Here is a 14,620-nt window from a genome sequence, read left to right on the forward strand (position 1 = left end):
CCTTCCTCACCCCAGACTCCGACCAACCACTGATCTTTTTGTGGTCTCCATTCAGTTCAGTTCTGTCGCTCAGCCGTGTCCGACTCTTTGCGACCCCATGAACTGCAGCACTCCAGGCCTCCCTGTCCATCACCAACTCCCGGAGTTTACTGAAACTTTTGTCCGTTGAGTCAGTGATGCCATCCAACCATTTCATCCTCTGTCGTTCCCTTCTCCTACCCCCTTCAATCTTTCTCAGCATCAGGGTCTTTTCAAATGAGTCAGTTCTTCGCATCAGGTGGCCAAAGTATTGGGGTTTCAGCATCAGTCCTTCCAATGAACACCCAGGACTGATCTCCTTTAGGATGGACTGGTTGGATCTCCTTGCAGTCCAAGGGACTCTCAAGAGTCTTCTCCAACATCAGTTCAAGAGCATCAATTCTTCGGCACTCAGCTTTGTCTATAGTCCAACTCTCACATCCATATATCACTACTGGAAAAATCATAGCTCCATAACCACGGTCTCCATAACTTTACCTTTTCCAGAATGTCATATAGTTGGAATCCCGGTATCCTCTTTTTTGCAACGGTGTAAACTAAGATCTGTGTTCAGGGATTAAAAAGTTGCAGATCTACTGAGCTGGGATTCATAGTGTGACCTGCTGGCTTCAGACCTCCCATGTGTTTTAATTCAATGCCATATTCCCTCTCAAATATCCCAAACTCCTTGTCATCGGTTTTCGTTTTGCTTGCCCGAAATGTGTTTCATGACTGTGGCTATCATTTCTCCTCCTGCTCCAGTGAAGACAAGGCCATAGAGTTGGCAGAGGAGGAAGAAGTGGTGGATGTTGAGGAAGAAGAGGCCGATGAGGAGGAGGACGATGAGGATGGCGAGGAACTAGAGGAAGAGGCCGAGGAACCCTATGAAGAGGCCACGGAGAGGACCACCAGCATCGCCACCACCACCACCACCACCACGGAGTCTGTGGAAGAGGTGGTCCGAGGTAACCCACTGCTTACCTGGTTTTCTTTCTCAGGGAAAAGGAAGGCATCACACCAGGGTTTGAAATTTCTATCCGGCCTACCACCACTGCCTCCCAGGTGATGGGAGGTAACGTTACCTCGTGCTTGTGGAACTCTTTTTGGTTGAATAAGCATCCAACGATTCATTTCAAAAAAATGTGAAATCTTGATGTTACAGACTGTTCTGTGCCTTGTAGATGCTACTTGGCACATTGTTCTGCAGAACTCCACCTAACTGGGGGCCATGTCATTTGACAAGGACCGAGTTAGGTGGCCTCCTTGGCGTTCTTCTGACAGTGGGTGTTGATTATACTTCCTTTTCCATGGCCCCTTTCATCACCAAGACTATGAGCTCCTTAATGCCAAAGGCTGGATTTTACGTAGTGTGATGCAGGGTGCTTGCCTTATCGAAAGTTTTCAATACATGTTGGTTGAGTGAGTAGTTGTGATTAGATTTAATTTAATTTTAAAGCAAAAGAAGTCCACTTGGAGAGCAAGACATTATCTTTTGCTGTGAAATTTAACTTGGATGACTTGTGTTGTCTATAGGCTAGTTTACTGGGGGAAGTGACTGCATTCTTAGGCAGGTAGATCTTAGACTGTGTTTTTCTGGTTAATTAATGCTTCTATTGGAAATGTTCTATACAGAACGAATTAGAAGACCCCCTTTTTGTCTCCCTGAAATAAAAGCAAGTTTCAGTTTACAGTAAACAGTGAAAAGTAGTGAATTGTTGAGTTGCCTTTCTTAAAGGGCATATGTTTGTTTTGCAAATAGTAAAAGATGGTCCTAAGATTAGATTGAATGAGTACAGACAGAACTATTGTTTTAATGCATTGCAGGTACTTTTAAAGTCTGTCCACAAATGCTACAACATTATGGTCACTTTTATTAAAGTAAAATGCTTTCTGCTCCATTGTTAAATTGGAGCTTAAAAGAGGCTACTCGTTTTGCTTCACATAGATTCCTAACGATCACTGTAGTATGTCATCTTCCCTTCACTGCATTTTTTATAACTTTGCTGAAGAATAATTTACATATAAAATTCATTCATCTTAAGTGCAGAGGTGTATAATTCAGTGGCATTAATAAACGTACCAGATTGTGAAAACATCACAAAATCCAACCTTAGAACATTTTCATCACTGCAGTCCTCACACCCCTTCACCGTGAATCCTTGTTCTTACCTCCAGCCCTCAGCAACCATTAACCTTCTTTGTGTCTCTAGAGATTGGCCTTTTCTAGACTTTTAATATAAGTGGGGTCATACATGGTCTTTTGTGGCTGGCTTCTTTCACTTAACATAGTAGTTTTGAAGTTCTGCATTTCTTTAACTTATAGCTCTTAAAAGTGAGATTATTCTGAATTGAATACTCAGAGTTATCTTAAAATCTATTACAATGTCACTTATTCTCTTAAAATATACATAGAATACCAAATAGATCGCTTAACTTTGTAATTCCCTAGTAATGACAACTTCTTCAGTTTAGCACGTAAGTAGATGTTCATTTACATAAATGCGCATTTTGTTTGAGGCACTGTTTTTCAGGACATTTTCCGTGTACCTCTTAGGACCATCTGTGTAGATCTAGCTACATGAACTTGTTAGCTTCTGTTTTCCTAGCACGGAAAGATGGATTTTTCAGGGCTTCTTTTTCTTTTGCTCCTGATAATTGTTTGATAACACATTCTTTTCAGGTTTACACTGATCAACCTGTGAGTATACATTTAAGATAAATAGGACTGTTCATAGATACTAATCACTGATTCAGGTACAAGGGAATTTTAATCAGCTTTATTGAAGCATACCTATTAGACTTTTAAATTAACTGGAGGCCCTACAGCCTTCTACTAGTTAAAATGGCTACAGAAATATCATAAGATATATTTTAGTGTCTTTATTCCTATAATCTATGTTTCAGGGTTGTAAATTGGTTTAGTTTTAAAGGTATACTATATTTTACTTTACTTTAGAAGATATACCATGAAAAAAAGAAAAAACAGACTCAAAGAATCCAATAAAAAATAAAGAGAGACAATTCACAGGACAAAAGACATGGCTCTTAAACAATGTAATACAATTTAGCAATGCATTTCAGAAGTAAAAAGTGTGAATCCCAATCTAGCAATTCAAAAATGGCAAATATACATAGATATTTATTGAGCACTATTTGAAACAACAAAGACTGTAAACAACCTAAAAGTTTTTAATACGATTTTGGCTAAAGAATTATTATATGCCATACTTTGGAATATTTTACAATTATTAAACAGAATAAAGCAATTTATATGTGAACAAAAAAAGGATGTGTGACTACAAATTACAGCAGCTAGTATTCTGCTGTGGGACTCAAATTCTTGTGCTCTCCACCAGGATAGCTGCTGGCATAATAATTATTGTCCACCTAATCAACATTCATTTTTGGAGTACCTCTTTTGAATAAGCCATTTTACTGGGCTCAGTGGATCAGTTATACGATGAGAACACACAGGAGAGCTGACCCTCATGGATGTGAAAGTCTAGTAGGAAACATAAGTCAAAAAAATACAGAGTCTGTGTTGTAAAAAGTATGAGCCCACAGCCTACTTCACAGTACAGAAGAATGATCAGGGATGGAGCTATGAAAAAGATGGCATTTGAAGGCAGGCTAGAAGGGCTGGTGGTGGAACTACCAATAGATTGTCTTGCACCCTACTTTAGGGTCATTGAGTGAAAGTCAGTCGGCCGTGTCCAACTCTTTGCGACCCCGTAGACTATACAGTCCATGGAATTCTCCAGGCCAGAATACTGGAGTGTGTAGCCTTTCCCTTCTCCAGGGGATCTTCCCAACCCAGGGATCGAACCCAGGGCTCCCGCATTGCAGGCGGATTCTTTGCCAAACCGATACGGTGCCTTGAGAAGGTACATGGCATGCTTGGGAGATAAGGCCAGTCCAATTAAAGCAGACTGGGTAAATCTTCCATAAGAGGGTTACAGGAGGCTAAGTTGGGACTTAAATGTGGAGACCTTTAATGCCAGGCTGGCAAATGTTGGTATTGACTGAGTGTAATCAGTTCAGGACCTATTATGTGGTGAGGATTTTTCTAGTAAAAACAAGGAAGAGATTTTTGTTTTTATACTACTGCTATTGACGGGATGGGTAAGCAGTAAGTGACATAATTTATGCAGTATATGAGAGAATGCCACAAAAACTTACGCCAAATTCCAGACCCAGACAGAATTCTCTTGAGATAAGATGGTCTTATTACATTCTGAATAATTCCAGTTCTTTTTGCTTCAGTTTTGCTCTAAATGTAGCATTATTAGATATTAAATAGAAATAGAGGGCATATACATTCTTGTATTTTTTTATAGAAAGACAACTACAATTTAAAAAGAACTTTAGAAAAAAAAATCTCCAGGCTAAAGATTAAAAAAATAAAAGAAACTAACCTTAAAAGATAAGTTAATAATGCTGATGTCAAGAACAGCATTAACAGTGGCCTTCTTGAAGCAAATACCTGACCATTTAGAAGTACCGATTATTAACACTAGAACTAGAAGAGCCTTTAATGGGAATCTATCCTTCCATTCAAGACTCCTGAAGTAGACAAAAGCTGAAAGTGGAAGTGAAGTCGCTCAGTCGCATCCGACTCTTTGCGACCCCATGGACTGTAGTCTACTAGGCTCCTCTGTCCATGGGGTTTTCCAGGCAAGAGTACTGGAGTGGGTTGCCATTTCCTTCTCCAGGGGATCTTCCCAACCCAGGGATCAAACCCCCCGCATTGCAGGGAGATGCTTTTCCCTCTGAGCCACCAGGGAAGACAAAAGTTGTGATTTAGGCAAGTCTTTCTGGGAAAGAGGAGAAACATGTTAATGGTATATATTGCATCCATGTCAGAGTTTTCTGTGTTCCCAACTAATTCTGATAAAGAAGTAGAAGATTTTGATGGTCATATTAAAACGACCAGTTTCCTGCCATTCCCTCCACCCCATTGGTATAGGAAGTGAGTCACAGCTCTTTCCTGATGAACGGTGTCAATGCCGTAGCTGACTGCTAACTTTGTAAAACTCTAATAACATATAGCTGGCTCCTCCACTGACAATAAAAGTTGGAAATGACTTGCAAAGAAAAGAGATTGAAAAGAGGCTTACCATCTCGTTTCCAATGTTAATGTTTCAGTGCCCGAGAGAAAATATGATTTACAACCATACTTAATAATGAACATTCTTCATTACCAACACATTGCTGCTAGTATGAGTCTTTAATGTGCTTCATAAAAAAGCTCAGTAGTTTTGTAACCCATTACAATTTGAAAGAAATAGGCAGAGGGAAGAAAAATGTTAGGACATTTCAACATAGTCATAAAATTTTCAGCCATATTGTATTAGAATCATTGATATCAAAGCAGAAGATGCCAGTTCTGATTCTGATTCTGTTAACTGATTCCAAAGGAGAAAGGGATTGTTGAGAAGTGAGCACACCTATTTGACTTTAGGATCTATTGTTTTGATCTAGTGGAATAAGCCAATACCAATTTGCATACAGCAGTAGTGCACCAGGAAATCCCTAGTATATGTAGACACTTGCTCCTAATTTTCTGTGTTTTGAGAAGTGATTGCATTTCATAAAGCTACGACATCAGGGTACACTGTGACTCAACCATGAATCCTCAAGTGTGTGTGCTGTGTGCTCAGTCAAGTCCGAGTCTTTTTGATCCCATGGACTGTAGCCCTCCAGGCTTCTCTGTCCGTGTAATTTTCCAGGCAAGAAGACTGGAGTGGGTTGCTATTTTGTATTGTAGGGGATCTCTCTGACCCAGGGATTGAATCCATGTCTGCTGCATTGGCAGGCTGATTCTTTACCACTGGGAAGCCCAAGCTCTGATTAGATGTGGGTGTTGTAATGAATGGCATAGTCTATGATTTAGCTAGCCGGTTTTGTTCATCCAGAGTAACTCTGGTTTTTTCTGTATGTTCACCGATTCAGCAAGTACACATTTATCACACCTCTGCTGATGGCTCGGCACTTTGCTGCTGTAGCAGGTGTGATGGGGAGCTGGCTGTTACTGTGTCGTGGCTGATCACGCTGGAATTTCTTGTTTGCAGGATCACCATTCCCCATGCCTTTAGGGCAGGGATTCTGTCTTTTAACCCTTGTAATGTGCTGAGTGGTAGAATTTTTATTTCCCATTTAAAGCCAAGGCAAATAAAGCCGAGAGAAATTTTTTTAAACCTTGTCCATAATCACAAAGCTGATAAATGGTGAAGCCAGGATTTAGGCTTAGATGGACCAGAGTATTTTTTACCACCCAATGTTTTTTTTCTTTTTTTTCCTTTTTCCTTTTGTTTATAAATACACAATAGTTCAATTTAACCTGTGTTCCCTTGTAAATGTGTGTTGCTTTGTTCTAGGCAGGGGTTCATCTTGGTATTGTTTCACTTTGAGTATTTCCTAACTTTTAGAATGCTTATTTATATAATAATAGTGTCATTTTATTTTATTTTTACATTAAACTATGGCCACAGGCTAAATATGGACTGTCACCAATTTTCTAAACAAAGGTTTTATTAGGATACAGCCAATCCCATTTATTTACATGTTATCTGGGGCTTCTTTCATGTTACAGAGGCAGAGTTGAGTAGTCGCAAAAGATGCCATGTGGCCTGAAAAGCTGAAAACATTTACTATCCAGGCCTTTATAGGAAACTTCCGATACTGATCGTTAGAAACATACTAGGAAGTTGTTATATTTCAGATATCACCATTCCACGTTAATTTCATTAAGGTGGTTTCATTATGCGTAGAGATAAACTAGTGAAGTGTTTAAAGAGGAAATTTTTTAATAATTTTATGATCTTGGGCCCCACCAAGATACCCTCGGTGAGTCTGTTTTTTCATGTATGTTTTATAGATGCTGTTATGGTGTTGCATGTTTTTTACATGATTACTCTAGATGATCCATGCTAAGCATTCACCATATAATGCCTGGCATATTCTAAATTTTCAGTATGTTTTACAAGGAAAGGCTGCTTAGAGTCAAAGCCTGGATTTACAACCTACAGACTGTGTAAATTTGTATCAGTGAAATAATCTCTATACCTCATTGCTTCCCTCTTGAAAAATGAGATTTCATAATACCCACCTAGTTTTAACCATTTTGTGAGGATTAAATGAAGTAATTCACAGGAAACACTTAGCACTGTTCCTGGTAGACAGTAAGTGCTCAACTAACCTAGGCCACCATAGTTGGAGGACAGAGGAGCCTGGCAGGCTACAGTCCATGGGGTCACAAAGGGTCAGACATGACTTAGTAACTGAACAATAACAACTGTAGTTGCCCTGGTTCTGTGTATCATCTCGATCCCCAGAGAACTAACTCTTATTCCTAATTAGGAATGCCAGAGGTAACCCAACAGACTGTCTTTCTGCATTATAAAATGCATCAATGAGATGTATCCATTTCTATTGTATAATAGAGCTGTTATTTATGGGCATATATTAAGGAGAAAACAGCTTAAACTTGGTTTCTTGATTAAATTACCTTTTGTGACTATATTATATATTTAAATATCTGCAGTTCAATTTTATGTCTGGCTGAAAATTGAATCAAGATAGTTTTAAATGCCATTACATTTCAAGGTGGAGTTTCATTTCTTGAGGGTATTTTAAACCTCTTGGAAGTTCATCTATTAAATGGACAGAGGAGACAATTTAAGCATACCATTCGATGATGAAGTTTGAAAGTGTGATCTAAATGTTGCTTGCCTTGGGCTGAGTGACTTGACCTCCACAGAATTAAATTACTGTTCTTCTCCCTCTGGTTACTGTTCATCTCTGAGAAGCATCGTGTGATTTGCTGCTGTGCATTCCACCAACATAGACTAGGCACTCCTAGGAACTGGGCATTACACCAGTTCTTGAGAACACAGGGATATGAAGGTGGCTTGCTCAGGTTGCTTCCAACCAGAGCTGTATACTCTCACTATTCAGGAGAAACCAGCCTCTCTGACCTGACTGGGGAGAAACTTTGGCAGCCCAGGGGAAGGAAAGTGCCCAGCCTAGAGACAGAAGCTTCACCTACAGCATTGCCAAGAAGTTGTCATCTGAGTGATTTTTTTATAGAACAAATCTGAGAAGTACCATACATAAAGCAGAACGGCTTGTATTATTATCTTGAAAGTGAAGTCGCTCAGTCATGTCCGACTCTTTGCGACCCCATGGACTGTAGCCCACCAGGCTCCTCTGTCCATGGGATTTTCCAAGCAAGAGTACTGGAGTGGGTTGCCATTTCCTTCTCCAGGAGATCTTCCAACCCATGGATTGAACCCGGGTCTCCCGCATTGTAGGCAGACGCTTTACCATCTTAATATCTTAGGTTGACCTAATTTTCACGTCTCCCATGTTACCTGTCTATCATGAATGTGCCACTTGCAAGGTATCCCATCATTCACTAGTAGGATTCTTTTTTATTGTTTCTATTTAACTTTTCATAAAGTTTAGAGAAGACCCTGAGCTTGACTTGCTGCAGACATGGAAATATACTCACATACTTTTGTTGAGGTTCTCATAGCAGCACACTAGCCCAAAATGAAAATAAAACTCCCTTATGGGTTTAAAAGCAGGGCTCCCTTTTGAGGAAGACTTTACCCTTCTCTGTTAGGACCACAGACAAGTAAGCTCCACTCCTGTTCCTGGACCAGCACGTAGCATCCTTTTCATGACTTTGAGAAAACTAGTATCCACACAGGGCAGAGATGTGACAGGTGGCAGCCTATTATTTTGTGCCCCATGGCACTGCAGCCACTGATTTTCAGGTTGTTTGATATATGCTTTGGTGAAGGCAGAGTGAAGCATGGCATTAACAAGCTTCTTTCCATGCCATTTCATGGTCCCAATTTAGAAAACTCACTCAGATAATTTACTTAAAATGTGAGAAACAGAACCATATCAAAGACTGCATGTGATGTGTTTACATATATAATTTTTTAGTAACAATGTGGAATGTAGAAGTCAGTCGTTTAATATATCTTCATTGCCACGCAGAAAGTTCTGTTTTTGAACTTGATTTTGCTTGAAATTTTACATGGCTAATAGTGCTTAGTTTTACCTTCTACACTTTTATTTGTGTCAAGATTCTGTAATACAATGTTAGAAAAGGAAATAATCAGCTGAAGGTATTTTAACACAATTATGTCTAAATTTCTTAAAAGTAGAAACAAAACTTCCAGCCCAATTCAATTAAAGGCCAGAATCTAGGTTTTTTTTAAATGCTAGTCTTTCTTATGTTTTTTCCCCCAAATCAGTTGCTGTTCAAAAAATACACAAATGTTGACAATTGTATATGTTTTCACACACAGCATATGCAATTAAAAAAAAATCAAACATAGTGAAAGAATCCAGCAAATGAGAGAACAGAGCATTTAAACATACATGTCATTTTCAGCTAAATCCACATGTTCCATTAACTAGAGGCTCTAATTCTTTGGGCAGGTGACAATTGTGTGTTTTAATGGAAATCTTTAGTTCCCTTGTAGAAAAAGGCTTTCTGGAGTTTTTAAGCAGGATGGATTTCAGTCTAAACACCTGTTTCTTTGTCCCCCTAAAAATTTATCACCTCTTCTGACATTTGACCTTTTGTGATTCTATTAGTGGAAGAGTAAGAAGTCAAGAAGAGGCAAAGCTGAACAAATATCATATAAAAACGATGTTCAGTGATTCGTATATTGCTGAATAATGCCATTTGCAGGAACATGGAAGGACCTAGACATTATCAAACTAAGTGAAGGAAACCAAACAAGATATCAAACTAAGTGAAGTAATCCAGACAAGGATAAATTTCATATGATATCACCTATATGTGGAATCTAAATTAAAAAGATATGAATGAACTTATATACAATATAGACTTTGCCACACCAAAGGCAAAAGGCGTAGACAGGGAGGAAGGATAAATTAGGAGTTTGGGATTAACACATACACACTACTATATAAAATAGATAACCAATAAGGACCATCAACTACACTTCACTTAAAAACAATGTTCAGGAAAACCCCTTGGCCTTCAAGATAGCAGCGCAAATTTTAAAAACTAGGAGACTCTTGAAACAATAAAAGGAGGTAAAAATAGTGCACTTTGTTAAAAAGTGTACTATATTGAGTTAATAATAGTAAGACAGTGCTGGTGTTAACTATGAGGATGGGTTTATCTCTTTCCCTTAAATTCACTTATGCTTTTGTTGGATATAATTTCTGAGAACAGAATATAGACAGGAATTTCACACTACTTGCACATGAAATTAAAGTCCTAATATGTCGTGTTATTAATAGAAGCAAAGGAAGACCTTGCTGGCTAATTCTCATGAGGATCTCTCTTCTGGAATTTACTAGCATTTGTTACCCAGGATTTCTGAGGTGTTGCTGACTGCTACATAGTAGCTTTGGTCAAACGATTGGGCAAAATCCCTAAAACGCAGCATGAGTCCTGGTGTTTGCTTGGGCTATGGCAGGGTTTCTCGATCTCAGCATTATTAATGTTTTAAGCCGGACAGTTCTTTGTTGTGGAGATTGTCTTGTTCATTGTAGGATGTTTAGCAAGATCCCTGGCTTCTCCTGTGGGTCCCCCGAGGTGTAATGACCAGCAGTGCATCTCTAGCCCTTGATACATGTCCCTTGGGAGATGATAAGAAGCACAGTCTTTCTGGTTGCAAATCACTGAGCTTTGATATTGAGATCGACAGTGAGCTCTGGCTTTAAACATGCTGCTGTTGCTGCTAAGTCACTTCAGTCATGTCTGACTCTGTGCGACCCCATAGACGGCAGCCCACCAGGCTCCCCCATCCCTGGGATTCTACAAGCAAGAACACTGGAGTGGGTTGCCGTTTCCTTCTCCAATGCATGAAAGTGAAAAGTGAAAGGGAAGTCGCTCAGTCATGTCTGACTCCTAGCAACCCCATGGACTGCAGCCCACCAGGCTCCTCCGTCCATGGGATTTGCCAGGCAAGAGTACTGGAGTGGGGTGCCATTGCCTTCTCTGGCTCTAAACATATGAGCAGAGAAAAACCCCTGCGATACTGTGTCTCATGTTAATGTAAGTCATGACACCTGACTCTGTGCTTTGCCCATTGTAGGTAGCAGTGAACATTTAATTTGAGAAGAAAAAGTAAAATAAACAAAATATATGCTAAAAAAAGTTAAGTACTCATTTAGTAAAATAAAAACAGATATTTGATAAGATGTGTCATGTATAGTCTCATAGTTTATATTTAGAGACAAATCAACATACAGTTATTATTTTTTAAATATTACACATACAGATGTGCCATGTAGGCAGTGAGAGATAAAGAAAAACTGCCTTCCTGGTTTTGTTTTTTATTCTTCCTAAAGAAACTCACTCTTGCCTGGTACCCTGTTATAAAATAACAAATGGAGGTTAGCATCAATTGAGCAAGCAGGGACACTGCTGTTTTCAGCTGGAAGCCACCCAGCCACTCTTCCCTGCCGGGTACCATGATAGGAACAAGTTAACATGGCAAGATGGACACACTTGGTCTCCCCCAGAAAAGGACTATCCTCCCAACCCTTGACTCTCATATCTAGAAACATCCTTTTCTTACAGTAACAGAAATGTCATATAATTCTCTCTTCCAGAGAAGGGACGCAGTGGAAGCAGATTCCAAGCTCAGTGATCTTCAGTCTTATGTCAGCTTTCTTCATTATTTTTCCCCAATAAAAATAAAAACTTTTTTGATATTCTAATGTTCTGACAAACTATAAGAACAAAATCACTTAAATTTGGGTTTCTGAGTTTAAGTTTTCATAGACTTAAATATGAATAAGAAGAATACTGTATTGGTGTTCAATTTAAGGCAGAAGTATTGAAGCTGCTTTAATTTTGCACAAGATAGAACTTCAGAGGAAAAGAAATATGTAACGATAATTTCTTAAGATTTTATATATGTGTACATTTGAATATTTTAACTATCAAAGTGTGTTTACCCCTCATTTCCCAAATATATCTACACTTCTTTTAATAAGTGAAAACCTATGCAACTTTTTACTGATCCTTTCCCTCTGATCCTTTTGAAAAGTGGTTGAATCGTGTATATATATATACACACACATATATATATATATATACACATATATATATACACACATACATATATACACACATATATATAAAACATACTTTAAGTTATATATATATACTTTTTAAATGTCAAAAAATATAATTTTTGACATTTAAAAAGTATATATATATAACTATTAAATAACTATTAAAGTATGTCATATATAAGTATATATATACTTTTGACATTTTTTACATATATATATATATAAACTTCTGACTTTTTTTTTTTTAGTTCTACCAGTTTATTGCTACCAACCCATCTCCTTCCACCCTCATGCATGCATGCTTAGTCATGTAACCCTATGGACTACAGCCTGCCAGGCTCCTCTGCCCATGAACTTTTCCAGGCAAGAATACTGAAGTGGGTTGCCATTTCCTTCTCCCACATCTGGCATTTTAACTGCACATAAAGGTTACAGTTGGTCATGGTGTTTCTCCAACATTAATGTGACCTGAAGTGCTTCTTAAGCTTAGATTCAGAGACAGTGGGTCTGGGATGGATCCTGAATCCCAAGTGATGCTGATCCTACTGGTTCATTGGCTGCCTCCACTTTGAGGAACAGTCTCCAGTAGCATGATAGTCCCCCATACTGTGCAGATTCAGATTGAGACAAAGAATAAGAAACCGAAAAAGAAAACCAACATTATCTATAATAGTGAAACCATCCTTGTCTATAATGGTGAAACCATCCTTATCTGTAATAGTGAAACCAACCTTATCTATAATAGTGAAACCATCCTTATCTGTAATAGTGAAACCATCCTTATCTATAATGGTGAAACCAACCTTATCTATAATGGTGAAACCATCCTTATCTGTAATGGTGAAACCATCCTTATCTATAATGGTGAAACCATCCTTATCTGTAATAGTGAAACCATCCTTATCTGTAATGGTGAAACCATCCTTATCTGTAATGGTGAAACCATCCTTATCTATAATAGTGAAACCATCCTTATCTGTAATAGTGAAACCATCCTTATCTATAATGGTGAAACCAACCTTATCTATAATAGTGAAACCATCCTTATCTATAATGGTGAAACCAACCTTATCTATAATAGTGAAACCATCCTTATCTGTAATGGTGAAACCATCCTTATCTGTAATGGTGAAACCATCCTTATCTGTAATAGTGAAACCATCCTTATCTGTAATAGTGAAACCATCCTTATCTGTAATGGTGAAACCATCCTTGTCTATAATGGTGAAACCATCCTTATCTATAATGGTGAAACCATCCTTATCTGTAATGGTGAAACCATCCTTATCTGTAATGGTGAAACCATCCTTATCTGTAATGGTGAAACCATCCTTATCTATAATGGTGAAACCAACCTTATCTATAATGGTGAAACCATCCTTACTATGGTGTCATCGTTCTTACTACATTATCAAATGTCACCAAGTACGAAAGGATCCTGTTATGTCTACTTACTGAGCAAAGTTGTAAAATTCCAACTCTCATGAGCAAGCAAATTAGCGAATCCTTACAATTTTTGGACCTACATAATTGCTCCTAGTTTCGTCTGTGCCCATTTTCTCTCATGATGCGATATAACCAACTCCTGCTAGCCTGTACAAGCTGATTATTAAAATATTGAGGAATTTTGTGAGCCACAGCCATTGGTGGCTTGCAGTACCAATGGTGGGAGTATGCACACCCCAGAAATTGACAAACACTATAAAACAGAGTGTTTAATTTTTCTGTTTTTCTGGACACACAATCAGATTTCCCAGCATACCTGCCTCTAAGTCAAAGAAGAAAAATAATTTCCTCTTATTTCCAGCAAAGGACATGGGCTCTTGTCTGATCAGAGTTTAGAGCTTCTTGTAATTCTGTGCTGTTCTTCAGAGGAACCATGCAGCTTGATGACAAATAAGTTTATTCCCATAATAAACGGGAAACAAAGGACAGATAGCAGTGTCCTTTTGTGAATGCTCAACAGCAAGAGTATGGTTAGTCTAACACTTCACAAATATTTTTCCAAGTGGCATTTTTATAACTAATCTTTCATCATGGAGGAACGTGAGAATCGGATTGGATATAATTGGAATGACACATGTACTGGGTAGCCTTAGAGAATAAACACAATTCAGTAGAAGGCAAGCCAACTACAGATATCTTCTAGAGACTTTATGACAAATTGGCTCCCGTCATATCATACTGAGTCAGTGATTTTATTACCATGCGCAGCTGTTCCCATCATTTGTTTATATATTTCAACCCATATTTGGGGCTTAAGTGAGATATGTCATAAGTATTTAGTTCAAATTTGCTTGCCTAATTTTACATGCCTCTATTTAGTAAAATATGATTAGTAGGTAATAAATATCTGATGACTATTGCTTGATTAGAGGAATTTTCTGTTGGACATGGTTTTTTATTACTATTTGCAAGCACATTATAAATTCTCTTTCCCATTGAAAGGACATGTTGTTGCAAAAAATACACTCTTAAAAAATAACTTGTTTTTTAATATATTGACTTGTAAAATTTTCAT

At 38.2% G+C, this 14,620-nt stretch overlaps 1 protein-coding gene across 5 annotated transcripts in view; it reads left to right on the plus strand.

Moving 5' to 3' along the window:
• The window catches only part of APP (amyloid beta precursor protein), a 312,932-nt gene that overhangs the window by 172,110 nt on the left and 126,202 nt on the right, over nucleotides 1-14,620 (plus strand). For all 5 annotated transcript variants that reach the window (XM_052648165.1, XM_052648141.1, XM_052648149.1 and 2 more), the window contains exon 6: nucleotides 781-983. In XM_052648165.1, coding sequence (XP_052504125.1) covers nucleotides 781-983 — 203 coding nt within the window. The remainder of the gene's footprint in view (nucleotides 1-780; nucleotides 984-14,620) is intronic.

Source organism: Budorcas taxicolor, chromosome 1 (assembly GCF_023091745.1).
Source record: "Budorcas taxicolor isolate Tak-1 chromosome 1, Takin1.1, whole genome shotgun sequence".
NCBI classification, from domain to species: Eukaryota; Metazoa; Chordata; class Mammalia; order Artiodactyla; family Bovidae; genus Budorcas; species Budorcas taxicolor.